This window comes from Miscanthus floridulus, unplaced genomic scaffold (genome assembly GCF_019320115.1).
Source record: "Miscanthus floridulus cultivar M001 unplaced genomic scaffold, ASM1932011v1 fs_329_6, whole genome shotgun sequence".
NCBI classification, from domain to species: Eukaryota; Viridiplantae; Streptophyta; class Magnoliopsida; order Poales; family Poaceae; genus Miscanthus; species Miscanthus floridulus.
The window spans coordinates 28,676-40,455 of NW_027096596.1; the positions used below are offsets into that span (position 1 = coordinate 28,676).

Sequence of the window (11,780 nt, forward strand, 5' to 3'; positions counted from 1 at the left end):
CCCCCAACAGTTATATGTCTAAAAGTAATAGTTTTGATAGATAGCCTAGTAACAACCAAGCCACCACCTAAAATTTGTCAATTTTGTTCTCTGTTTATGACATGGAAAGTGTTTTTATCCCAAACAAAATGTAAATAATGAAATATAAACTCTTATGAACATGCAAGCAAACAATCCGTGGATTATAACTTCATTTATTATTTAATACTGAACTAATAAGCTTGTTAGGGCAACTTGTGGTGGATGTCGTTCATATGGGTTCAAGTCGTTGACTTGACCTGAGTTCTTGTATTTTCTGGATATACTTAGTAACACAAGAAACATCTCCTATATAACCCAACATTTATAAGTTGAGATTTCTCCTATTCGAGAAGGTTCTCGTTTGTGTGTCTGAGCTTATATATGTTACAACAAGCCATTGTAGTCTTCAGACTAGACAGCTAATAACAAGCGTGCACGCAGGAGGATGAGGTAATCCAACATTATTCATATAAAATAGATGTAATAATTTATTTGTTACACCATCACATAGTGCTAAATGGGGATCGCAAATGGTTCAGCCAACAACAACGAATGGACGGTATCCTTCAAGTTATGGCAGTTTGTGAAATTTTCCCCTTGGTTGTACATGAATTCCATCGTCCTCGTCAAGTTGAATATCCTCTCCAGTATTTGCTTTGGATAGGCATTATTGTCTGTGTTAAGCCACTCGCTGTTAAAATCTTTCCATGATTCCTCTTTGAGTACGTGTATCTGCCCACGTGCAACTTCGATCGAGACATTGTGCTCCTTCATGTAACTATCGATTGTCGAAGCAACATGAGGGATCAGCCGCTCTCGCTGCATGAAGTTAAATATTCAAGATATTAGTAAGAGAAAGGCAAACTCATGCCAAGCATTACCCTAGGACCATAAAAAATGATTTTTAGAGGCGTAATCTGTTTACAGCAGTACTGCACGGTTAGAAATTACTGCTGCCGGTGCAGTGAGCCAGAGTGGACCGTGGCTAAAACTATCATGGAAAATTGCTCTCTCCAGAGCCGGTCAATATAGCAGAGCCCTGGTCAATTAATGTAAGCAATAGCGAGTAAACATTAGCACTTAATTTTCACCGATGGTTTTTTTTATGACAACCACGGTGGAAATATGGGCATTTTCACTAGTGGTAGGCTTATCTTAGCCACCATTGTAGATGCACTTTCAGTAGTAACCTGCTTAAGCACCCTTAATTGAAAATGCCACACTATATGTTCTTTGCCGTGCTATAGCATTCTATTTAGGGAGCTTTTGGAGGCATAAAAAGTGGTAAAATATATGGAGATGTTGCTATGTCATATTAGAGTTTTCTGCTAATTTTTTGGCTTACTTAGGGCAGTTTCAATGAGACATTAATGATGGTTTTTATCTTTATTAAACGAGATGTTAGATGCCACCTAAGACGCTAGCATAGCAACCTAATTAACGAGGAAAGAGAATGAAAACAGAGGAAATCGTTTCTTCACATAGAAACGGCCTCTTCGCTTCCACCGATGCACGGAGCAACGATGAAACCACCGGTTTCTATCCAGGGCGGCACGCGTGCGCTCGCCCGCGCCGGCCCCGTTCGCCCGCTCTCGATCGCGCGGACCACGCCGCCGCGCCCGCTCCCGCTCGCCGCGGAGGAGCTGTCGTCCGTGCTGCGAGCGCTGGGCGCGCTGCCGGGGCCCAGGGAGGTGCGGCGCATGATGGACGAGATGGACTCCGACCGCGACGGCTTCGTAGACCTCGCCGAGTTCGTCGCCTTCCATTGCAGCAACGGGGAGGAGGAGGGCAGGGAGGACGCCACCGCGGCCAAGCTGCGGGAGGCGTTCCGCATCTACAACGCCGACCGCAACGGGCTGAACTCCGCGCGGGAGCTCCGCCGCGTCCTGCGCCAGCTCGGCCGAGCTGCAGGCTGCGCTCACCGTAGCGCTGGCCGACAGGCCGCGCTCGCCGTATGTGCTGGATAATTAAAGCACAGCCTGTATAATTAAAGCTTACTTTACGACCTACTCCGTATAGAAACACCTTTTGTAGCAATGTATTTAGCTTGTCAGAAAATTCCCTCTGTGTGGCTTCATCGTAAAGCAATGTTATGTGAAAAATAATATCAAACTCAAATATATATATATATATATATATATATATATATATATATATATATATATATATATATATATATATATATATTAAACCAAGTAATGAGGGATATTACCTCATATGACTCGAGGTCATCTACTAGTCTGAGAATCACGGAAAGTGCTTGCACCATTTTAGGTACACTGGAAACCCAATCAAAGCATTCCTCTGTTGCTATATCATGCATCCCAACCAAGGAAGCACATGACAAAAAGGGACATCCGCCGGTCATCATCGAAACCTTCAGATGTTCTTCAACAGACTTTGGAATGTATCCTTCTTGAAGCATTTTTACCCCCTTGTTGTAGCTTCTTACTAAGTCTTTTGCCTATAAATAGAAGATAGTTTTTTTTTAGTGAAACAGGAGGGGTTTCCCCCTACTGGATTTTATTAAACAACGAACTAAAAGGTTTACAAAGGCGTCTCACGATACGAAGAAGGAAACAAAAAAAGATCATACAAATTACACAAGCTTCTGAATATATGAATTTTTTCACATATCAAAAAGCTAAATCGAGTATGTGTTTATAAACATGTTTGTGATAATAGCATAGCATCAAGTTAGCATGCAAAGCTACTAGCTAAATACTATATACACCTAATGATTTCCCGGATAATCATTCAGATTGAGACCCAAAAGGCTGAAACATCTAGATAAGTAAGCCAACTTACAAAGTATCTTAGATATGGCATTCGATATTTCTCCTCCTGGCGGAGCATATTTTCAATGGTTTCGTAGCTATTGAATATTTTCTCCAAAGCAAATTTCATGCACTCTGGAAGGTCACGAGCCCCCTTTGAATCCCAGCTGGAAATAATAGTTCACGAAAATTTGTGAGTTCTACATGATCACAATGATATAAAAATATTACTACATACATAGTTATAATAAAATGTTAGTACATACATGCAGAAACTTTTCAATGCAATTCTACTATGTAATTATTTATTATACACTCACTACTACAAAAACAAATTTGTGACACTGGACTTTGCATGGGTACACAGAACATTAGTACAGGCCGTTCTAAACCTATTTTCATTGGTGTTTTTACCAACCATCAGTGTGAAAGGCCAGCGAAAATCACGAATTTCACAGGTGTCTTCTAGAGAACCCCCACTATAAATATTTACACTGGCGGTTTCCTTGTAAATGGATTTACACTAGCTATTTTCTTAAGAAAACCGCCACTATAAATGATTTTTTATTATTGCAAATGGGCTAAAAAATAGCAAATTATCCGAGGAGGCTCGCACGATGTAGCCACAACGGTTATCCAAGAAACCTAGGAATTGAACTCAGCACCTCAAACCTCACGTGTTACACCCCATACCACTTGTGACTAAATAGCAGAAATATTCCCTTAGTATTCAGTCCGACAAATTTTAAAATGGTGATTTAAAGCCCTAAATGGATTCCAATGAAAAAGTTTCAACTACAAAGTTTTAGATCTCTTCGAGATCTACAACTTTTCTTTTGATCGTTTTCCTATCCGAGGTCATTTGTGAAATTCAAGAAAAATATGAATTTTAAAGTAGTTAATCTTAAAACATAATGATTTTAAATGAAAACGTTATCAACTAGAAAGTTGTAGAACTTTTTGAGTCCTACAACTTTTGTGTAGAACATTTCTCCACCTGAGATTATTTGGAAAACTAAAAAACTTAATTTCGAATTATTTGTAGTGATGCTAGGTTAAGAAAACCGCCGGTATAAATGCATTTTTACTAGCTATTTTCTTGAGGCTACTACTGGTCGAAATCATGTATTTTTATTGGTGGTAGACTTAAGAAAACAGGCAGTACAAATAAGTTTACACTGGCGGTTCATGGCCTGGACCCATTGTTTCATTTCTAGTGGTGCCTATACATTGTGAACCATCAGTAAAAAAAATAGCAACCATATATTAGCGAAAATCAATTGTGTACTAGTGTTGTTCACAGAGGTGGTCCTCTTGTTGTACGGTCAATAGAAATCATCTAGGGTACAAAATGGCCATGGCCTACCTTTGCAAATCGATTTTCAAAGGTAAGGTCTCTTAAAAAATCTACTTTATAGATGTAGCTATTTCCAGAGGCGCGTCTTCTACCTTTGTAAATAGTTGTCACACATTTTCATATGATGTCAGATGATAAGGACAAACATATACTCTCTCCGTCCTAAAATAAGTGTCGTTCTTGCTTTCCGAGAAGTCAAATGCTTTTATCTCTGACAAAAGATATACTAGAAAGTATTAATATTTATAGTACATAATTAGTATTATTAGATAGATCATTGAATTTATTTTCATAATAAATTTATTTGGAGATATATGTTGCTAATATTTTCTTCAAACCTAATCAAACTAGAGAAAACCTGATCGCCACGAATGCCATAGCGACACTTATTTTAGGACGGAGGGAGTATCAAAATTGTAGGTTCAACGTGATCTTTAATTTTGTAGCTCACAACTTCTATATTTTAAAACTCATATTTTAATTCAAATTCTGATTTTTTCCAAACAATCCTTGATATTTACATGGTATGTATCAAAGTTTTAGCTCTCGGGGGTCTTTAGTTGGCAAGTTTTTATTTGAGATATTTTATGGCACTATATATCCATTTTAAATTATCAAATTTTGAAATTCAAAACTTTTAACCACCTCGGATGCTGACATGCGGTCTATAGCAACGTTGTAGTTCTTGACACGATCTATAAATTTGTAGTTTGCATTTTTTTTAGTTATAGATAGTTGACAGGGCCCAAATATTTGGTTCAACTTCTCAATTTTATGTGTGAACTAAGCCCAAGATTAACTGAAAAAAATAACACATTACTATTATTTATAGTATGGTCGCATCAAGGAAAAAATATATACTCTATTTTTCTAACATCATATATAAAGAACTTTGACCCCTTTTTCGAATCGAACACATACATATAAATTATAGCTAGAAAAAGTAGCATAGATTTTTCTTTATTCTTCCATGTATATTTTCTACTGTAAAGATAGACACAATTTCTGTGAACCTAAGATAAAGATACTTTTAAGTAGGGAAGCAATACAAACCTTTCCATGCACTTGGTAAATAATTCACATTCTTCGGGAGTTGCATAAGAATAAAAAATATCATCCACAATGGTCACAATTGCTATATTCATTGTCAATATTATTCGGGCTCGTGAATAACATGGTTCATAGTATACCCCTAATATCCACAAATAGCACTCCACGATTCTATCTCGAGCAAATGGAAGCCTCGATTCAATATCTATATCCTTCCACCACCTATAAATTTATTAGAGGTACTATTATCAGTAATATAATGGAATTAGTTTGCAATATGAAATATAATTAGATGATAAATTCGTAATGAAAAGAGTTACTTGACCTTGTAATGATATCCAGCTCTTGTCGGTGATGGAGCTGCATAATATTTGAGTTCAACTTTGCAAGTTGCAACACCGTCTCATGCAACGTGGCATCTTTCTCATACGCAGAGATGTAATACTTTGACTCGTAAATTCTAACTCTTCTAGGAAGAGGGATCTCAAGTGAAGATTTTATTTCACGTGCCAATGATGACTCTTCCATGTAAGGTATCATTCTTTCTAAACGCGTTTGGCTGAATAGTACAGCTTCCTCAAGTATTACCTCTCCATGGGTCCTCATATGCGAAGCATTGTAAAGGTTCAGTAGGTCTTTAGGACCGTCCACTAGAAAACCTCCTTCTTCGTCTTTGAACCTCACAAACACATCTGAAATATGGTGCAGATTTTTTCAGCTTGAATTTCGATAAGTTGAAGAAAGTACTGCCTCCATTTCAAATTATAAGATGTTTTGGCTTTTCTAGATACATTAATTTTACAATATACTTAGACATGGTGTACATCTATCTAAGTGTATAGCAAAAGCTAAATATCAAATCAAAATATATATCTTATTATAATTGGAATGGAGCACAATACATATGCTTTATTTTAAGATTTGGTAATGCAATGATTAGTTGCGGTGTACTTTGTCCCAAAATAAATGTCGTTCTCACTTCCTGAGGTATCAAACCGCTTTTAACTTTGACTAAATATATATAAGAAAATATTAATCTTTATAGTACGTAATTAGTATTATTAGATATGTCATTGAATCTATTTTTATAATAAACTTATTTAAAGATACAAATGTTGTTAATATTTTTTATAGATCTAATCAAACTTAAAAAAGTATGACGGGCACAAATACCATAACGGCACTTATTTTAGGATTTTGGGATGGAGAGAGTATGTTCATGTTGCTACCTGGCGAGACCGTGTATCGATGTTTCCGAAGTAGACAAAACCACAGGGAAACCGTTCCAAGATCACAGTCACTGACATCAGCAGTCTCAACCTGTGCTAGTGCAGCACTGATCTCTTGTTCGAACAGGTGATCCAAGCATAGACGCTCCAATGCATCGATGAGGTGCAGCCTACTAGCAGTGGTAGTTGAACATGCTATCATTTCGGCCACTTCTTCCCTGAGTTTGTCCGCTCGTTCTTCCATCTGAATCTGCTAAAAATAGTGCAACACCAATATAATTATCATTCCATTAGAAGAAAAATCTAAGAATCTATCACATCATTAATAAGTTTATATATGTATAGAATAAGAAAAGGAAAAACATCTATAAATGAGCAGACCTGTTGTTGCGATGAATTAGGTGCTGCTGGGTTGGAGTAGCCGAGGAAGAAATCTCCCCAGATAGATGGCTGGAAAATGCCGGCGTTCTGCCTCAGGCGGCTGTCACCGTGGTCGTCAAGGTCGTCATGCCGTGTTCGTGCGGCGGAATAACCCTGTTGCGACTGGCGGCATTGCAACTGCCTGCTGTGGCGCCGCCATGAAATGCCTGGCCATTGTTGCCTGAGCGGCGGTGATGCCGCAGCAGCAGAGATATAGCTGCAGGTCCTCATGCTGCTGCTGCACTCTTGTGGTTTCTAGGAGAAGCTGCTGGGCTATATATGTATATATATAGGGGGAGAAATTTTACTGCTGCTGTGCACATCTCCACATATTACATATATTTTTCTTACTTGCACTCAAAGTATATACATAAATATATGTCTAATCGTATCTAAGGACCTTACTAGTCTCCGCCTGCGCATGCTCCACAAATTACGGCCGCACACCTTCCTCGCCTTATCTTCTTTCTACTGCACGACTCAGCATGCGTGCTCAACCGCCACCTCCTCGCCCGCCTGGCTCCGGCGACCGAGCTTCCTCTCGCGCTCGCCCCCGCCGCCTCCTCCCACACGCCTCCGGATCCGGCTCGGCGCCCTCGTCCTCGCCCTCACCCCCGCCTCCACCACCTCCCACGGCCGGCGAGACCGTACCGCCGGCAGCGACCACCTTCTTCCCCTTCCCCCCCCCCCCCCCCCCCCCCCCCCCCCCCCCCCCCCCCCCCCCGCCCCACCCTCAGCGGCCATGGCGAACTCCGTGAAGTCCGGCCATGGCACCCCCGCCCCGACCTGGCCCAACCGCCACGACCGCCGCATGATCCCCAAAACTGCTCGTCGACCATCCCCACCGCCGGGCCTACCTGCCTCCCCCGGCCGGCCGGCCATTCTATACCCGCCGGAGTTGTTTCTTCTCCCTCTCCGGCGACCTCCGTCTCCTGCCGGAACCCGCCGCCACTGGAGCTGGGGAAGAGAGAGGGCGAGCGAATCAGGCGCTGGCGGCGAGCGCGGGCGGTGCCTTCTTCACCGGCCTCGGCGTCAACACACATTGGACGAGCTTCCTTCTTTCCCGCGCGCATCGGACGACCACGTGGTTGTGCGCGCCGAGCATCGCGAGCGCGCGCTCAGAAACAAGCATTTCCGCACATATATTTATGTTTTAGTCCATTTCCACCTTACTTGAGCCCCTGTACCCAACAAACTCGCTCACACTAGCTGGAATCAGGTTTTCTTACTCGCACGCACAACATGTCTGATCAACTCCCTCCGTCCTAGGGTGGATGTAATTCTAGAACTCATTTATTATCTAAAAAAATGTAATTCTACCTTCTTAAGTAGGTGTGGTAATATAAAAAAGTGTGTTGTATAGATGTATATGTCGCAATAAAGTATAGAGTTTATAGATGCCATCATTTATTTTTGTCCTCTTAACATATATAGAGATAAAAAGAGTAAAGATAATACATGCTTCGTTCTTCGTGAATTGTAACGCGTCCATATGCCTTGTTCTTTCCAATCGGTGCTATATTGATTGCAAATAACTACTCTCTTCATTCTAAATTATAAAAACTTTTATTTTTCTAAATACATATATATAGGTTTTGTTATGCACTTAGATAAATACTATATCTAGATATATAACTAAAATAATATATTTTATAATTTAGAAAGAAGGAAATACATCTTTCTAACTCACTGAGGTTTGATTGGTGGGGTCAACATGATTGAAAATGGAATCAAACTCACTGAGGTTTGATTGGTGGGGTCATTGATTGTAGACTTCGCTTGGTTGGACATTGTGGGAGTATTAACCCCTATACCCTTACGGCTAGGCTTGGGCTGGTCCAGATCAGAGGGTCCGGTCCACCAAAAGACGACGCGCGGCCCGACCAACCTGTTCGGAGTCCCGCGCAAGGAGTCAAGATAGATTTGGTGATCAAGCAAGATCTTGGTCGGTTAGAATAGGAATCCTTATCCGGCCACCTATGGCAATTGTAACTGGCTAGGATTAGTTTCCAGATCTGTAACCCTGCCCCCCAGACTATATAAGGCGGGCAGGGGACCCCTCTAAAAAACATCTCTCATTGACATACAGCAATACAATCAGACGCAGGACGTAGGTATTACGCCTTCTTGGCGGCCGAACCTGGATAAAACCTTGTGTCTGTCTTGCGTCACCGTCTTATTTGTGGCTTGCGCATCTGTCTGCCGACAATCTACTACTTTGGGCATACCCCTAGGTAGACTGCCGACCATATTTCATCGACAGTGGCGCGCCAGGTAGGGGGTGTGCGTACTGCTCTCCAAGCAAACAAGATGGTCATCATTCTTGGCTCCATGGCTACGCCGAACGGCCTCACGTTCACCGTTGGCCAGATCACCTGGACCACCGGCTCCGACGACTTCATCGCCATGACCACGAAGGAGGCCTAGATTCAGTTTGCGCCGACCACTGCTTCACCTACATCGGCTACGGCTCCGACTACGGTGGATACGGCTCCGACCACGATGGATCTGGCTCCGACCATGGTACATCTGGCTCCGACCACGCCTGCATCATCTTCAGCCACGCCGATAACTCGTCGTCTGCTTCCCCGCTACAAAGGGAAGCAGATCGACAACACCGACCTGCTCGACTCCATCGATCGGGTCGGCACCAAACTCGCTGAAACCCTAGCTCTGGTAAGTGCAATTCAAAGTCGACCTAATGAGCAGGTAACCGCTCCCCACAGCAGATCTACCTGACCCGCTCGGGCCAGTCGTCCTGCACGACTTGGTACAGATCTCGTGGTCATATCTACTCCTAAAGGGCGCTCCGCTCGTCGCCGGCTAGCCTCCGCGACTGGACTCCAGCTCTCTGAGTACGAAGCCTCGATGAAGAACTACCAGGCCCAGCCCTACGACCTGCGAAACGCTGCCTCCAACTACGCGTATAATATACAACGCTGCTCGGATCTGTGTCTTGTACATCGACCTTGGCCAAAGCCACCCAACTTCGTCAACATGATCCGGATTGAGGATTATCAAGAAGGATCCGTCCACACGGTCCAAGAGGGTGACTCCAGCTCCTCGTCTGGCATCACATCTAATGCCTCCGTCCACACCAAGCTCCAGCATCACAATGATGAAGGCGTCGAATACGATCTGGATATCCCAGACCACGCCCCGGGGTTCCCACAATTCCCGTCTTTCCCGCCAAGGCGAGGGGATTTGATCAATGTTGTCAGCAATGATGAACCGCCAGCAGTTGGCGAAAAAGAAAAAGAAAGGATTGCACGCGAGGCACGCAATATTGACCGGTTTAATCGCCGGCAAATCGAAGCTGAAGCAGAAGAGGAGGCATGACGCATAAGGGTCCAGCCACGTGACCTCAACAATGCTTTCGACAGGGTGGGGGACAAACAGGTCTTCAGGACTCCAAGCGTCAACGTAGTCGTCGCCATGGTGACAATGCAACGGCTACCCAACACCCCAGAAACCTAGGCAGTTCGCGATGATATACAAGCTTATCTGACGGCTGCTATGGCTCAGACCGCAGAGATGGTGAATCAAGCCCGGGCTCCATCTGTTTCAGTCGAATCAAGCCACAGCCATCAATACTCAAGTCACTCACAGCCACCCAACCAACGTGGCTCATGCAACAACGACCCATCAGACAACCGTTAAGGCAGAAATGGTGGTGGTCGGGATGACAACCGTCGTCGGGAGGACCACCGCCGCGACGTTCGGGATGACAACCGCCGAGATAACCGCGATAATCACCACGGTAACCACGGTCGCAGGGTTAATCAGGATGGCAACCGGGATCGCCGTGATGGCAATAATGATCTCCGCCGCTACCTCGGGGAACGCGATCTTCACGATTGCATCAACCAGAGAGCCAACGATCAAGCGTCCCACGAAAGTTATCGCCGTATGGAATATGACACTACCCACGGCCCGCCGGGTTTGAAGCAGTTTACTCCGCACCTTCGCCAAGTCATATGGCCCAAGAACTTCAATCTCGAGAAACTTCAGAAGTACGACGGTAAGGAGAACCCCAAATTATGGGTCATGCTCTACGAAACTGCGTGCAGATTAGCCATGGCTGACGAGCACGTCATGTCTAACTACTTCCCAGTCGCTATTGGCCATGCAGGTCACCAATGGCTGGTCAGCTTGCCGGCGAACTACTTTGATTCTTGGCAAGAGCTCAAGCAAGCCTTCATCGACAACTTCATTACTACTTGCGAACAACCCGGCAACAAATATGATCTGCAATGGATTTGAGATTGAAAAGATGAGCCACTGCGTGAGTACGTCCGGCGTTTCTCGGAGATGCGCATCAAGGTCCCATCAATCTCCGACAACGAGGCAATCGAGGCTTTCATCACTAGCCTCCGCTTCCATGACGCCCTAAGGGACAAGCTCCTGCGCAAGAGACCTGAATCGGTCACAGCGCTCCTGGCCACCGCTAAGAAATATGCGGACGCCGACGACGCTAAAAAGATAATTATCAAAGAAGCAGCAAGGGTTCCACGCTCCGACCACCCCCCACACTACGATGACTACCGCGGCAACCGTGGTTGGAACAATAATTTTGACCGCCACAACCAGCGCAACGACTCCCGCGACCACCACGACCAACGTAATCAGCGGCGTAACCGCCGTGATGATTACAGGGGCAAGCGTGCTCGGGAAGATGACGGCGAGGTCAACACCGTTAAGAAAGGTGGCGGATGTCGTAACTATGAAGACAACTACGCCAAAGCATTGAAAGGGCCCTGCCAGCTCCATCCTAAGTCAAACCATACCATGGAGAATTGTCGCGTTCTCAAGTCTATCTACACGCGTCAACAGGCTCTGGATACATCCGACAAGCCTAACGACGCAGGGGAACAGCACAACGAGGACAATGACGATGAAGACATAGATCCTCGTCACAAGTACGTC

At 44.0% G+C, this 11,780-nt stretch overlaps 2 protein-coding genes across 4 annotated transcripts; one reads left to right on the forward strand and one right to left on the reverse strand.

The window, feature by feature from the left end:
- Positions 1–343: 343 nt before the first annotated feature.
- Positions 344–7,091, reverse strand: LOC136531365 (alpha-terpineol synthase, chloroplastic-like). Of its 3 annotated transcripts, none has more exons than XM_066524030.1 (7): positions 6,816–7,091; positions 6,435–6,687; positions 5,531–5,897; positions 5,209–5,427; positions 2,830–2,965; positions 2,234–2,485; positions 344–840 (listed from the first exon to the last, which is right to left on the reverse strand). In XM_066524030.1, the coding sequence occupies exons 1-7, from the start codon at positions 7,083–7,085 to the stop codon at positions 535–537; spliced, it is 1,803 nt and encodes a 600-aa protein (XP_066380127.1). In that variant the 5' UTR covers positions 7,086–7,091; the 3' UTR covers positions 344–534. The 3 variants fall into 3 exon arrangements, with proteins under 3 accessions (XP_066380127.1, XP_066380128.1, XP_066380129.1); XM_066524031.1 differs by having other exon boundaries at positions 345–840; positions 6,435–6,684; XM_066524032.1 differs by lacking the exon at positions 344–840 and adding an exon at positions 1,857–2,000.
- Positions 1,032–1,988, forward strand: LOC136531366 (probable calcium-binding protein CML18). The gene has a single exon (XM_066524033.1). It carries the CDS (start codon positions 1,530–1,532, stop codon positions 1,986–1,988), a length of 459 nt encoding a protein of 152 aa, XP_066380130.1. The 5' UTR covers positions 1,032–1,529.
- Positions 7,092–11,780: the final 4,689 nt, after the last annotated feature.